The following is a 16,311-nucleotide window of genomic DNA, read 5'->3' on the forward strand; positions in this document are numbered from 1 at the left end:
TGTTTTTGTATGCATGCAAAGTTACAAAAAGAAAAACAATTACAACCACAGACAGACTTTATTTTCTACTCTGAATGAGGTCCTTACTTTCTTAGTCCTAATGGCTCTTTAAGATACACTTTCCCAGTTTGCAGTGAGCCAGTTCCATCTGTAATAAGTCCTGTGAGAGAGAGGACATCACGACTGTATTTCCTGCATCACACTTATCGCACTTGTAATGTTTTCATTACTTTTATTGCATTGCTCTATATAAATGCTCTTTTCTATATAAGGTAAATTTGGTTTGTGTGAAAGGCATCACATGTGCATTAACAAGCTACAAATGTGCCATTACACATAGGGGGTGATTCAGACCTGATCACTCGCTATATTTTTTTTTGCTGCACTGCGATCGGGTCAGAACTGCGCATGCGTATGCACCGTAATGTGCAGGCGCATCGTACGGGTACAAAGCGGATCGTTGCTGAGCGATGGATTTAACTAAGAATCCATTCGCACAGCCGATCGCAAGGAGATTGACAGGAAGAAGGAGTTTGTGGGTGTCAACTGACCGTTTCCTGGGAGTGGTTGGAAAAACGCAGGCGTGTCCAGGCGTTTGCAGGGCGGGTGTCTGACGTCAATTCCGGCCCTGGACAGGCTGAAGTGATCGCAGCGGCTGAGTAAGTCCTGGGCTACTCAGAAACTGCACAAAACTTTTTGTACCGCTCGGCTGCACATGCGATCGTACACTTGCAAAGCAAAAATACACTCCCCTATGGGCGGCGACTATCTATAGTGTTAAATATTAATACTGTATTCCATACCTTACCCAGTGTATAAAAAGACCAATGTTATACGTCCAGGGTCATTACCAGGTTCCTATACTGCTTCCCCAGACTCAAGCACTTGCTCCAATGTTCCACAGAGTAGGAGATTGTGGATTGTATTTAGAAACCCCCCCCTCTAGAAATCCTGCATATGCCCCTGGTCTTCTCCACTTAATTCTCATTGTAACATTTTGTACGGTAACACCAAACCTTGGTTTGGCATGTTGGTGCTGCACAAGATAGATTGCTGTGCCTAGCCTGCACTGAATACGTATAACAACCTTTCAGTGCCCACAAGAACTGTCGTCATAAACCTGATGATAGTGCTTGTGGGGGGTTCACTACGATATGCCGGCGGTTGGGCTCCCGGCGACCAGCATACCGGCGCCGGGAGCCCGACTGCCGGCTTACCGACAGTGTGGCGAGCGCAAATGAGCCCCTTGCGGGCTCGCTGCGCTCGCCACACTACGGGCACGGTGGCGCGCTACGCGCGCCACACTATTTTATTCTCCCTCCAGGGGGGTCGTGGACCCCCACGAGGGAGAATAAGTGTCGGTATGCCGGCTGTCGGGCTCCCGGCGCCGGTATGCTGGTCGCCGGGAGCCCGACCGCCGGCATATTGAAGACCACCCCTTGTGGGCATTGAAATGTTGTTATATGCTACTGGTTTCCAGAGTCTTTTTCTCATAGCTGAGTGCCGCACGGTGGTAATTATTATATTATTGTACAGCTGTACATGTGAAGGCACCAGCGCAGCAACTACAGACATCAAGGAGTGCGGCCCTATGCTGCTATATATATATATATATATATATATATATATATTGATATTGTTATCATAATTTGAGCCACTTACCAAGAGGAGGGGGGTTTCTGGGCAACTGGAATCCCCCCCCCCCCGTGTTTGCCTATGCTAGTTCCCATTGTAGCCACAGTCAGAGCCTTGCACATACAGACACAGATGCACAACAGCACACTAATTGCAGAATGATGGCATTTGTGGAGCAGGCCTTCATGACCCTTCCTGCATACAGTACTCAGGGCCGGTTCTAGCCCTTGTGGCGCCCCAGGCGAAAATAGGGGCATGGCTTCATAAAGGGGCGTGGTCAGGTATGCCCCCTGTAGACCCGTTTGTGCCCCCTGTAGACTTGTGCCCCCGTTTGTGGCCCCTGTAGAGTTGTGCCGCCATTTGTGCCGCTTACAAAAAAAAAAATATTAATTAATACTCACCATCCCCGCTCCTGATTCCCGACCGCTGCTTACCTCCATCTCCATCCGCCGGCGCCGCTCCTCTGATCTATAGGAGAGACGTCATGACGTCTCTCCCATAGCACAGCATAGACACTAGAGGTCAATTATGACCCCTAGCGTCTATGTGCCGGTCCCACAATGCCGTGCGGTGCATCGCGCACCACACAGACGTGACAGCACAGCACCGGGGGGCACCACCAGTAGCGGATCTTGCTACGGCGGCGGTGCCCTCCGGATGGCGGCGGTGCCCTCCGAAAGGCGGCGCCCTTGGCAAAACTCCCGCGTGCCCATAGCAAGATCCACTACTGACAGTACTGTACATATATCATTCATCTAAAAAACAAACAACAGAAGAGCATCTGTTTCAAAGCCACAAAGCCTAGATCACACGGCAGCTCCTATGCATAATGCAGCACATTAACCAGATTATTGTATGTACCTCTCTATATGTATGAAATGTAAAGTGACAAAAATCCATACTCATTTCCTTCCCGGCTGGATGTCAGTGTTTGTCAGCTCACTTGCCATAAAAGTTTAACACTGAAAAGAAAATGATGTTATAATAATATGTAAATATAAAGAACCTGTCTATTCAATTGCTGGAGCCTTATCTTCTAGTAAATGAATGCGCTGTATCTCTGGATTCCGGGAGTTGGTTCTACATCTGAGCCACGCTGAGCTGCGTTTCCCAAACCAATATAATCCTATCAAGTCTTATTGCAACTAATACATTTACAAAAGGAAATGATATACGATTAGACGGCATAATGGTTGTGTAAATGAGACTGTCAGGATTAATCCACTATCAGCAAAGTAATATATTACTTCATTTCTGCTATGTCATATATTTCTTTCTGTGACTTCAAAGTGACAATTTCAAAATACAAACTGGCTTCTCCCAAGAGAGAGGAACAGTGAACGGCAGGACGCATTAATGCCAGGGCCGGCGCAAGGTTTCCCAGTGCCCTATGCAAAACCTCAGCCTTAGATTTGGGTGGGTTATATTGTTTCTGTGCAGGGTAAATATTGGCTGCTTTATTTTTACACTGCAATTTAGATTTTAGTTTGATTTCACCCAAACCCAAATCTAACTCTCTCTGCACATGTTACATCTGCCCCACCTGCAGCGCACATGGTTTTGTCCATTAGTGTGCTTATTTGGTTTGCTAACAAACCTGAATAATCCCCATGGCCTAGTGAAAGCCCGTATTCCCTGTACAAGCAGACAAAGGGGGTCATTCCGATCCGATCACTCGCTGCAGTTTATCGCAGCACAGCAATCGGGTCGGATCTGCGTATGCACCTGGACGGCCGAAGGTCGTTGTACCGTAACGATCGCCTCTGCCTGATTGACATGCAGAGGCGGTCGATGGCTGGGAGGGGGCTGGACGGCGGCGTTGGGGGGGGGCAGGCCGTGGCAGCTGCGTGAAGTCACACGCAGCCGCTGCTACCCGGGCAGCGAAGAGGTTCTCCCTGCCAGCCGCAGGAGCTGCTCTGGCTGGGAGTTACTCCTAAAATGCAAAAGCATCGCAGCTGTGCGATGCTTTTGCATTTCTGCGGGGGGGCCGGCACTGACATGCGGGGCGGACTAGCCCTGTGCTGGGTGTCCCCCCGCATGTCTGAGTGCCTGATCGTAGATGTGCTAAATTTAACACAGTTACGATCAACTCGGAATGACCCCCAAAGGAAGAAGAGAGAGTGTGCACACATCTCCTATATTATAGCTCTGTGACTCTGTGCCTGGCCCTCTAATGCTGGGCGGAGCCACAGAGCACATCACATGTGCAGCGTCCTTCCTCCTGCTGCCTGTCCATCACCCCCTCCGCAATCAGCACACTCCCACTCCCCGGCGCCTGGCTGACGCACAACAACAACTGCCGCCGCCATACACGAGGGACGTGTGGTGCAGGAGAAGGCTTTCATAGCCCTCCCTGCGCCGCGTACAGAGACCCGCCACTTCCTCCGCACACGTGACGCTGCCTCCCACCATCGCCAGAGCCGATGCCCTCACTGCACACCACAGGGCCTGCCCTGCCGCCCGAAAGCCCTGAGACGGGGACACGGACAGCGTGCGTCCTACTGAGAGTGCAACGCTGAGAGTGACAGGAGCGAGCTCGGGGCCAGGATCTGCCACCCTGGTTACCTAGGTAAGTGGGGTCACGCTGTCACCACTTCCACCACTGCCCACATCCACCAGGCCCCCCATACTTTCCATGTATCACCGGGATCAGGGGCAGACTCAGGTCACTGCCCTATCTAACCAGTGCAGTATCACTTCCTCTTCTCTGTTCCCTAGGTCTCCGCTTCTGGTGTCCACCCCCTCCACTACTTTCCCTGCTCTCCATCACCTTCCTCACTGGGGACCCTCCCTACCGCACCGCACCTCTGTATCCCCTCCCTACTGCCCGCGTCTCTGAATCCCCTCCCTACTGCCCGCGTCTCCTTGTCCCCTCCCAACCGCCCCGCGTCTCTGTATCCCCTCCCTACCCCACGTCCCCTCCCTGCTGCCCCACCTTCTCCTCCCAGCCGCCCGCATCCCCTCCCTGCCGCCCCGCCTCTCTGCATCCCCTCCCTGCCTCTCCGCGTCCCTTCCCTGCCGCCCCGCCTCTCAGCGTCCCCTCCCTGCCGCCCGCCTCTCCGCGCCCCCTCCCTGGCGCCCCGCTTCTCCGCATCCCCTCCCTGCCTCTCCGCATCCCCTCCCTGCCGCCCTGCCTCTCCGCATCCCCTCCCTGGCGCCCCGCCTCTCCGCATCCCCTCCCTGCCGCCCCGCCACTCCGCATCCCCTCCCTAGCGCCCGCGTCTCTCTATCCCCTCCCTGCCGTTTCGCCTCTCCGCGTCCCCTCCCTGCCGCCCCGCCTCTCCGCACCCTCCTCCCCTGCCGCCCCGCCTCTCCGCGTCCCCCCCCTGACGCCCCACCTCTCCACGTCCCCCCTGCCGCTCCGCATCCCCCCCTGACGCCCCGCGTCTCCACGTCCCCCCCTGCCGCCCCGCATCCCTGTGTCCCCTCCCTGCCTCCCCGCGTCCCCTCCCTGCCGCTCCGTGATCCCTCCCTGCCGCCCCGCGTCTCCGTGTCCCCTCCCTGCCGCCCCACATCTCCGTGTCCCCTCCCTGCCGCCCCACGTCTCTGTGTCCCCTCCCTGCCGCCCCGCGTCTCCGTGTCCCCTCCCTGCCGCCCCGCGTGTCCGTGTCCCCTCCCTGCCACCCTGCGTCTCCGTGTCCCCCCCTGCCGCCCGCCTCTCCGTGCCCCCCCCCCTGCCTCCACGCTTCTCTGTGTCCCCTTGCCGCCTCGCGTAGGTGTGTCCCCCTCCTACCGGCACACCTCTCTGTATCCCCTCCCTACTGCCCCGCCTCTCTGTATCCCCTCCCTACCGCCCCGCCTCTCTGTATCCCCCCCTACTGCCCCGCCTCTCCGTATCTCTCCCTGCCTGCTTTCCCGCGTCTCTCTATCCCCTCCCTACCGCCCTGCATCTCTGTATCCCAGGCTTGCGTCGGTGTGTCCTCTTACTACCGCCTTGTGTCGCTGTGTCCCCTTCCTACCACCCTGCCTCTCTGTATCCCCTCCCTACCGCCCAGCGTCTCTGTATCCACTCCCTACCGCCCTGCGTCTCTGTATCCCCGCCCTGCATCTCTGTATCCCCTCCCTACCGTCCCGCCTCGCTGTATCCCCTCCCTGTCGCCCCGCCTCTCTGTATCCCCTCCCTGTTGCCCCGCCTCTCTGTATCCCCTCCCTACCGCCCAGCGTCTCTGTATCCACTCCCTACCGCCCTGCATCTCTGTGTCCCCTTCCTACCGCCCTGCATCTCTGTATCCCCTCCCTACCGCCCCGCCTCGCTGTATCCCCTCCCTACCGCCCTGCGTCTCTGTATCCCCTCCCTACCGCCCTGCATCTCTGTATCCCCTCCCTACCGCCCCGCCTCGCTGTATCCCCTCCCTACCGCCCTGCGTCTCTGTATCCCCTCCCTACCGCCCTGCGTCTCTGTATCCCCTCCCTACCCCCATGCACCTCTGTATCTCCTCCCTGCCGCCCCACATCTCTGTATCCCCTCCCTACCGCCCTGCGTCTCTGTATCCCCTCCCTACCGCCCTGCGTCTCTGTATCCCCTCCCTACCGCCCTGCACCTCTGTATCTCCTCCCTGCCGCCCCGCATCTCTGTATCCCCTCCCTACCGCCCCGCGTCTCTGTATCCCCTCCCTACCGCCCTGCGTCTCTGTATCCCCTCCCTACCGCCCTGCGTATCTGTATCCCCTCCCTATCGCCCTGCGTCTCTGTATCCGCTCTCTAACGCCCCGCGTCTCTCTATCCCCTCCCTACCGCCCTGCGTCTCTGTATCCCCTCCCTATCGCCCCGCCTCTCTGTATCCCCTCCCTACCGCCCTGCGTCTCTGTATCCGCTCTCTAACGCCCCGCGTCTCTGTATCCCCTCCCTACCGCCCTGCGTCTCTGTATCCCCTCCCTATCGCCCCGCCTCTCTGTATCCCCTCCCTACCGCCCTGCGTCTCTGTATCCCCTCCCTACCGCCCTGCGTCTCTGTATCCCCTCCCTATCGCCCCGCCTCTCTGTATCCCCTCCCTACCGCCCTGCATCTCTGTATCCCCTCCCTACCGCCCTGCGTCTCTGTATCCGCTCTCTAACGCCCCGCGTCTCTGTATCCCCGCCCTGCGTCTCTGTATCCTCTCCCTACCACCCTGCGTCTCTGTATCCCCTCCCTACCGCCCTGCGTCTCTGTATCCCCTCCCTACCGCCCTGCGTCTCTGTATCCCCTCCCTACCGCCCTGCGTCTCTGTATCCCCTCCCTACCGCCCTGCGTCTCTGTATCCCCTTCCTACCGCCCTGCATCTCTGTATCCCCCACCCTACCGCCCTGCGTCTCTGTATCCCCTCCCTACCTCCCTGCGTCTTTGTCCCCTTCCTACTGTCCTGTGTGTCTGTGTCCCCTTCCTACTGCCCTGCGTGTCTGTGTCCCCTTCCTACCGCCCTGCATCTCTGTGTCCCCTCCCTACCGCCCCCCCCCCCCCCCCGCATCTGCCTTCCCTCCACCCGCAGCATCTACAGACTCCCTGCCTCATCCGCGGTCCCCCCGGCACCCGCTACATTCTGCACATTGTGCCCTGCAGGCGCTGGTCACACCGTCGCAAGGGGCTACGCCCCCTTCGCCATCGGACGCCCTTTCCTCCTCCAATATTTAACCACTACCAAAACTAGCAACGCAGGTAATACTCCATATAATACAAATATTGAACCCCAAAAAGGCGTGTGGGGGTTAAGGGGCGTAGCCCCTTTCGACGGTGTGAAGAGCGCCCGTAGGGTGCGATGAAGCACCTAGTTAATAATAATGAGACTGATTTTGGAGGAGACCAGTGACCATTTGTGGCTGCGTGGGACTAATAGTAGACTGTTGCCCTGGGGTGCTAACATTTTCCGCTAGAAATAACTCATTTTTAGCAATGATTTCACTTTTTCATAACTCTGACGTAACGCTCTTTACCCGTTTCTATCCTGCAATAAATATGTAAGTTTGGTCATTTTAATTTGTACTTTCTGTTCTTATTTCCAGCCTCTCCATGATCTGCTAACAGAAGCCACCAATGCCATGCGGAACGACGAGATGATTCTGGCCCTGAAGGCGCTGGGGAATGCCGGACAACTTGCCAGTATAAAGTATATCCTGAAGTTCTTGCCACGAATTTCATCGATGGCCTCCCACCTGCCGGTACCGATTCAGGCTGCTGCCGTCATGGCCCTAAAAAACGTAGCCCTCAAAGATCCCACCAAGGTACTTTCACACCCTACAGTATACCTATGTTTTCAGCTATGGCTTTAATGGTGCACAAAGTATGTCCCAGATTTATCAAGCCTTGGAGAGTGATAAATTGCCTGGTGATAAAGTACCAACCAATCAGCTCCTAACTGTCATTTTTCAAACACAGCCTGTAACATGGCAGTTAGGAGCTGATTGGCTGGTGCTTTATCACTCTTCGAGGCTTGATAAATCCAGACTTTAGTATTATATAAAAGTAACTATGACATAGGGGTCTATTTATTAACATTATTTTTACTAAAATAATGTGAAAAAGGCTGTTTTCTGTTTTCACACCCTTTTCACATTATTTTAGTATCACCTGAATGTATAAAGGGCATTTGGAGCAGTTTTCATGAAAAACTGCTCCAAACCCTTTATTCATTTTTAGTTTAGTAAGCCACATCGCATTCCCCGTACATACAATGGGAAATGTGCTTGTGGACAAATTTACTAAAAAAAAAAAATGTGAAAAATTACCGCAGTGTGCCCTGTGATAATCTCGCCAGCTCAGGCTGACGAGTTCACAGGGCAGCACTGCGATAATGTGGCATTTGCCCCTGGCAGAGAAAGCTGAGCGGGGACCCGGCAGAGTGTTCAGCTATGTGTGTCCAATGGACACACAAGCTGATCACAGTGTAAAAAGTGAAAAAAAAAGTGGGAAAAAACCAAAAACCATACTCACCTGTCCAGGGAGCCGGTGGCCGCTGCTCTGGTGAGCGCTGCCGAGCGCCGGGTCCCCAATATGCTGCAATGTGACCCCGGTGCAGTAAAGTGACGCTGCAAAGCGGCAGTGCACTTTACAGCACCGGGGATCACTGCAGCGCACAGGATCCGGTGCCGAGCAGCCCAGCAGAAGCAGCGCGGACCGGCTCCCTGGACTGGTGAGTATATTGATCTTCTTGGGGAGGTCCGCGGCGTGCGGGGGTAGTCGCGATGGGGGGGGGGGGTCGACCGGGCGGCGGCGGTAGTGGTGATGTGAGCGGCTAACAAGGATGTACCGCCTGCTGCTGTGCAGGTGTCGTCACTCCACCCACCTGTGCAACGCCGCCGCGGACGATTTCCAGGCACGCCAGAGACTTCACCCTCGAGACCACTCCTCAGGGCGGGCACCACCTCACCGCGGACGACAGGGGTCTGGAAAGAGAGGAATATGTCGGTTGAGACGTACGCCCGACCTCCGCCTGGAGTACGGGACACGTCAGGGGTAGCCGCGACCTTAACCGGCTGGGCGGAAGGTCATCACTGGCCAATAGGCCTCAGCTACCCAATTCTCACACACTCGCACTCTCGCACGTTGTGTGGTGAGAGGGGGGTCCTCGCGTCCGCGAGCAAACCCTCCGGACCGGTATACAGGGGGGATGACCGACAGACAGACACAGGGTGATACTCACTTCCAACTTGCGGGTCACCTTGATTGTCGCACCTCTCCACTCCTGTTGGGACAAGAAGAACAACCTCCCTACCTGCAGGCTACTCTACGGCTAACAACGATACAGCCAACTACGCCTGCCTAACAAACTAACTCAAACAACTGGAGGCTACTGGTTCTGCCCCAATCAACGGAGACTGTACTAATTAACACGTGCACTACCCGGCAAGTCAGTGGAACACTTCCCCGGCCTAACAGTATACCCCGATTTACTAGTCCTACCTTCCGGATGTTGGACACCAGCCGGTGCCTTCGGTTCACAAGGGAGGGCGGGGGTCTGGAACAGACTGGCCCACTTCCGATGACCGGGGGATGGCGACGTGTGGGACGGGAACGTTACTCCACACTTCCAATCCCCCGGGTCATACACCGCGTGGGGCCGGTCGGCTTCAAACAGCAACCTCTGACCCCTCGAGAGCTGCTGCACAGCCCACTTCCAGCCGGAAGGGCGCAGGCAGGAGCCTGAAGGAGGGGTACAGGCCTGGGGCCTGGAGTGAGGGCACAGGCCTGGGGCCTGGAATGAGGGCACAGGCCTGGGGCCTGGAGTGAGGGCACAGGCCTGGGGTGAGGGTACAGGCCTGGGGCCTGGAGTGAGGGCACAGGCCTGGGGCCTGGAGTGAGGGCACAGGCTTGAGGCCTGGAGGGAGGGCACAGGCCTGGGGCCTGGAGGGAGGGCACAGGCCTGGGGCCTGGAGAGAGCACAGGCCGGAGCCTGGAGAGAGGGCACAGGCTTGAGGCCTGGAGGGAGGGCACAGGCCTGGGGCCTGGAGTGGGCACAGGCCGGAGGCCTGGAGAGAGCACAGGCCGGAGCCTGGAGAGAGGGCACAGGCTTGAGGCCTGGAGGGAGGGCACAGGCCTGGGGCCTGGAGTAGGCACAGGCCGGAGGCCTGCCTAACGTGCACACAGGCCGACAGGGCCTGACTCTGCCCGCAGGCCTAGTGCCTGTCCCTGGTGCTTTAGGGAGGATTATATATAGGTAGAGGTGGCCCAGGGCCGCCTACCTGTCGCGGAGGGAGAGGCTGCAGCGGGGAGCTTCGTTAGCTCTTTTGCTCTCCACACGCTGCAGCACTCTCCGCCGGACATCCGCCGCTGGTCGCCGTCTTCCGTCTTCCTGGGTGCCTCCGCCGACGTCTTCCTCCGCACCGCCGACGTCTTCCTCCGCACCGCCGATGTCTTCTTCTCCGCCGACGTCTTCTTCCGCAGGAGCTCTTCTTCCTCTTCTGTCCTCGTCCGCCGTCCGACTGACTGGTCCCGCTCCGCAGCGCCTCTTATATGGCGCCGGGAGCGGGCGGAGCTATGACGCGGCGAGCCCCGATTGGCTCGCCGCGGCGAGCTCTGATTGGCGGCCGAGGCGCGAGCCCTGATTGGCTCGCGCTTGGCGCGCCGTTTGAAATACGCCGCTGGGATTGGAGGGGCTTGAATCCTTTCGGATGCAAGCCCCTCCAGACTGGAAACCGCCCGCCGCTCCGCCGCCCGCCGCTCTGCCGCCCGTCGCTCCGTGGAGGGGAAAGTGGTAATCCCCTCCACATTTCCCCCCCCTTTGTCCTTTGTGGTCTCCACAAAGCAAGAATCCGACCACACAAAGTTCGGATCCGCGTAGCGAGGGCCCGGAACGCCCCTATTTGAGCGCAGAGAGCGCCTTGGCAGGGGAGAGGCCACTACTTCGGCTGGGGGATGAGGTTCCGATGCCTCCTCCGGATGATTCTCCTCCACCGGCAACCACCATTCCTCGTCTGACAGAGGGGTCAGAGCGTCCTCGATAGGGGCCCCTAACCCGTCCTCCGCTGCCGGGGACTCAGCCCCGCTCGCCGGATCCGGGAACGGACAAGGTCGCAGTTTACTACGATGTAACGTGCGCAGGCGTCTCGTCCCATCGGTAGACTCCACTTGATACACTGGTCCCCCCGGGTCCAAGCGACGGCGAACAAGGTATGGGGTTACTTCCCACCGTTCGGACAATTTCCCCCCTGGGCGAACCTCTCGCACCAACACTCGCTGGCCCACGGCCAACGATCCAGGCTCGTGGGACCTCACAGGTGGATGCTGGTGGTCGGCGATCAGCCTCCCAGCCAACTCGTGCGCCGCCTTCAGACGTAGGCGATGGTCCTCGACCCATTCGGCAGGGGCGAGGGGCGTTACCTCCTCAGTCCCGGACAGTTGTAAGTCGTGTGCCTCCCGTCCGGGTCGGCCGAACAACAAGAAAAAAGGTGAAAATCCCGTGGTGTGGTGAACTCTGTTGTTGTAAGTCCAGACCAGCTCCTGAACACGTTCGGGCCATCGCTGCTTCTCGGCACGCTCCAACACGCGGAGCATCTGCAGCAGAGTCCGGTTGAATCTCTCGCAGGCGCCATTCCCCTGCGGATGGTAAGGTGTCGTGCGGGACTTTTGAACGCCATAAAGCTGGCAGAGGCGCTCCATCAGCTGCCCCTGGAAACAGGCACCCTGGTCCGAATGGATCCGCTCAGGACAACCGTACTGCCGAATGAAATGTTCGACGATCGCTCGTGTTGCCGACTCTGCGGTCTGGTTTCGGGTGGGAACCACTACCGTGAATTTAGTGAAGTGGTCAGTCATTACCAAGGCATACTGGTGCCCACTTACAGATTCCCCGACCAACACGTAGTCGATCATCAGCATCTCCAGTGGCCGACTGGTCCGGATCGTCTGGATGGGCACGTGTTGTTCCGGTGGTTTAACTACCGCACACCGCCTGCACTCACGACACACCTGGTCCACGACCGCTTGCAGCCGGGGGGCGAAATATTGGCGTCTCAACCAATGGTATGTCTTATAGGGTCCCAAATGGGCCCCTTGCTCGTGCGCCTCTTCCACCAGCGACCGCACCCGGGCTTCTGGCACGACCATCTGCTCCACAGTACGCATTTCCTGTTCCAAGTAGCAGCGTCTCCGCAAGGTACCAGCGCAGACCCGCAAATGGTCCCAACGACGTACCACCTTCCTACAGAACCCGGTCAGTCCATCCTGCTCTTGGCGGGATGGCACATGACCCCTCTGTACCCACTGGCGAACGAGGTCCAAATCCTCATCAGCCTGCTGTTCCTGTGCCCAGTCCATCTCCGTGTACCTAAGCAAGGCAGTCTGGGCGTTTTGTCGGTACAACTCTCCGGCCGTGGCCTGCCGCACACGAGTGAGATCCGGCATTTCTTCGCCGCAGTCCTCTTCTTCCCCACCAGGTTCGGGGGTTTCCACCGGAAAACGAGACAGGGCATCTGCGTTGGCATTACTCTTCCCCGGTCGATAGCGGATTTTGTAGGAGAACTTGGCCAACCTGGCCACCCATCGTTGCTCCAAGGCACCCAACTTGGCGGTCTCCAGGTACGCCAAGGGGTTGTTATCCATGAAAATATCCACGTGGGTGGCGGTCAAGTACTCCGCAAACTTCTCGGTCACGGCCCACACCACTGCCAGTAGCTCCAACTTGAAGGAACTGTAGTTGTCGGGGTTCCTTTCGGTCTCTCGCAGGCTACGACTGCCGTAAGCAATCACCCGCTCCTGCCCATCCTGGACCTGAGCCAAGACCGCGCCCAACCCCTGTAGACTCCCATCCGTGTATAGGACGAAGGGCTTCTCGAAGTCTGCGTACCCCAACACTGGAGCTTCCGTGAGACTTCCTTTCAGTTGGTCAAAGGCCAGGTTCTGCGCTTCTCCCCAAGTCTCCAGGGCAGCTTTCTTAGTGGTCGCAATCCCCCTAAGCAAGGCATGTAGGGGTTCCGCGATCCGGGCGAAATCCTTGATGAAGCGCCGGTAGTACCCCACCAAGCCCAGAAATGCCCGCAATTCCGTGACGGTGGTGGGCACCTTCCATTCCTGGACGGCCGCCACTTTGCTGGGGGTTGGGTACACCCCATCACGTGACACTACATGCCCGAGGTACTCCAAGCTGGATTTCAACAGGTGGCACTTCCGGGGCTTGAGCTTCAGGCCGTATGCTTCCAACCGCTGAAGAACCAGGTCGAGTCGAGCAAAGTGTTCCTCCAAGGTCGGGGCGAACACAATGATGTCGTCCAAGTAAATCAGCAAGGCTTCAAAGTTCAAGTCTCCCAAGCACCGTTCCATCATCCGCTGGAATGTGGCGGGTGCATTGTTTAACCCAAACGGCATGCGGCAGAATTCGAACAACCCCATGGGAGTGACGAATGCGGTCTTCTCCCTATCCTGGGGGGCCACCGGCACTTGCCAGTATCCACTGGCCAGGTCCAGGGTCGAAAAAAACTTCGCATTGCCCAGTGCAGCTAGGGACTCCTCGATCCTAGGGAGAGGGTAAGCGTCCCGGACGGTGCAACTGTTCAGCTTCCGGTAGTCCACACAGAACCGGATAGTCCCGTCCTTCTTCCGGACTAAGACTATGGGTGCAGCCCAGGGACTTTTGCTCTCCTGGATCACGTGGTTGTCCAGCATCTGACGCAACATGCTCTTTACTTCCTGGTACAACCGGGGCGGTATCGGCCGATACCGCTCCCGAACCGGGGGGGCGTCTCCGGTGCGGATCTCATGCTGCAGGTCCTCCGTATACCCAAAATCTTCCTCATGCCGGGAGAACACCTTCTGACGGTTCCAGAGCATCTGGTCCAGCTTGGCTACGTCCCCGGCCGCGCACTCTTCCAGCGACACGTCCATCTGTGTACGGATCATGGTACCGTTCCACTCGGGGCAGGGCCCCTCCTGCTCCTCCACTTGAACGGATAACGCCCATGCCTCGGAAGCCTCTGGCCGTAGGGACAGTTTACGCATACCCTGAACGCTATTCTCGTGAATCGCCACCACCTGAGCGATAACTGTCCCAGCCGGGACTCGGCAAAGCTGGTCGGTAAGATTGCAAAAGCGGACGGAGACCTTTCCACCGGTCACCACCGACACGGTCCGTGCCACCATCACTCCAGACCCTACCCTCAGCACATCAGTGGGCTCGACCATCACCTCCATGCCATTTAGGCGCTGATGGGTCCGCACTTCCAGAGGGATCAGGACTTCCTGGCGAGGTGGCAACTCCAGGCGCTGGTGGTGACCGACCTTCAAAAGGCCCAGGTGCTCTTCGATTGTCCCTAGGGCCCTGGTTCCCCGTCGTCCCACTTGTTGGAGTGCCTGCTGGACGGGGCGCTGGACTCCCAGGTTCCTCCAATATTGTGGCCCATTTTCCTGGAACAAGAGCTGGTCGAGATGTCGGAGTACATTCATCCCGAGGATCACTGGGCCATGGCTCAGTCCCGGGCTGCTGACTACCAGCAGCCCCTTCCTACCCAGCTCTCGGCCACAAACTACCATCTCCATCCACACCACCCCCACCACGGGAATGGGTAGGTTATTAGCCGCCGTGAGGGTAATGAAGCTCTCGGACACCTCACTTTTAAGATGGGCGTAATGTTCAAGAAAACAGGCCTCAGAAATGGTGGATACCTGAGAGCCGGTATCCAACAAGCAGGACTGATCTTTCCCGCCGAGGCGGCTGACTACCACGGGACACTCTCCTACCAATTCAGCCTGTTCGTTAATGGCTGATCTCTCCCCATCGCTCCCCCCCACGGGTGGTCCCGTTACCGCGAGGGAGGTCAGTTTAACTGTGCCTCCGGGATTGCTTCGGTACAGGTCCGCGCAATATGCCCATACCGATGGCATCGGTAACAACGAGGGCCCCGGCCCTCTCCCGGACGGCCGTCCGGTTCCGCGCCTCGCCCACGGGGCCGCCTGGTGTCCCGCTCACGGGACTCCGTGCCCCGCTGGTCACGCCGGTACACTTCCTCCCTCAGCTGGGAGACCTCTTCCCTCATTTCTTTAGTCACCCGAAGGAAGGCCTCTTTCAGGTCTTGCACGCAGGTCTCTAAGGGATTGGTCTCCCGGCTAGCCACGGGCGCGGAGATCGGCAGTACCCACTGGGGAAAAACGGCGTGTGGCCCGTAATTGGCGTTGCGGTCCCTGGCTACGGCGTCGATCTCCACCTGATGGAAGGTCAGGGTGTCATCCTGGGATATCTTATCCAGCATCACCTGCCTCAGGGGCACGTTCCGGAGTCCCATGGCGAACTGGTCCCGCAATATTTGGCTGGTGTTGGTGAGCGCCCCAAACCCATCGGGGTCTTTCCGACGCACTTCTCCCATCATCTCTTGGAGCGCGTTTGCATACTGGGGGATGGACTCATCCTCCCTCTGGAACCGGCCAAACAGACGCTGCCGGAGGGTCCCCGCCGAGGAGGTGTCGCCATAAATATCCCCCAGGATATTATAGATCTCCTCCAGCTCCTCGCGTTCATCGTCGGGCCGCAAGAGAATCGTCCGACGAGCCTCGCCTTCCAGAGAATTCAGGGCGAGGGGCACCTGCAGGTCGTCGGGCACCCGATAGATGAGGAATGTCGCCTCTAGTCGGGCCTTCCAGTCCTCTAAGGTCATATTGCGACCGTCGTAACGGGGTAGGTGGGCGAGGGCTGGTCCGACGTTGAGTCGACGCGATGACCTCCGTCGCTCGTCGTCCGTTCCCCTCGCCACCACATCAGTGGAGCTGGCAGTCGAGCCTCTCCGAGTGCGTGGTTTCGGCGCATCTGTCCACGGCTTCTCGGCCGTGGGTAGTGACCGATCTTCGTCCATCCTGCCGACTACGCCAAGTGTGAGCGGCTAACAAGGATGTACCGCCTGCTGCTGTGCAGGTGTCGTCACTCCACCCACCTGTGCAACGCCGCCGCGGACGATTTCCAGGCACGCCAGAGACTTCACCCTCGAGACCACTCCTCAGGGCGGGCACCACCTCACCGCGGACGACAGGGGTCTGGAAAGAGAGGAATATGTCGGTTGAGACGTACGCCCGACCTCCGCCTGGAGTACGGGACATGTCAGGGGTAGCCGCGACCTTAACCGGCTGGGCGGAAGGTCATCACTGGCCAATAGGCCTCAGCTACCCAATTCTCACACACTCGCACTCTCGCACGTTGTGTGGTGAGAGGGGGGTCCTCGCGTCCGCGAGCAAACCCTCCGGACCGGTATACAGGGGGGATGACCGACAGACAGACACAGGGTGATA

At 58.1% G+C, this 16,311-nt stretch overlaps 1 protein-coding gene across 1 annotated transcript in view; it reads left to right on the forward strand.

Annotated features, from left to right (window-relative positions):
* LOC134957578 (vitellogenin-1-like) overlaps nucleotides 1-16,311 on the forward strand; it is a 215,095-nt gene that overhangs the window by 87,795 nt on the left and 110,989 nt on the right. The window contains exon 11 of the mRNA XM_063939575.1: nucleotides 7,611-7,829. Within this exon, the coding sequence (XP_063795645.1) occupies nucleotides 7,611-7,829 (219 nt within the window). The remainder of the gene's footprint in view (nucleotides 1-7,610; nucleotides 7,830-16,311) is intronic.

This window comes from Pseudophryne corroboree, chromosome 9 (genome assembly GCF_028390025.1).
Source record: "Pseudophryne corroboree isolate aPseCor3 chromosome 9, aPseCor3.hap2, whole genome shotgun sequence".
Taxonomy (NCBI): domain Eukaryota; kingdom Metazoa; phylum Chordata; class Amphibia; order Anura; family Myobatrachidae; genus Pseudophryne; species Pseudophryne corroboree.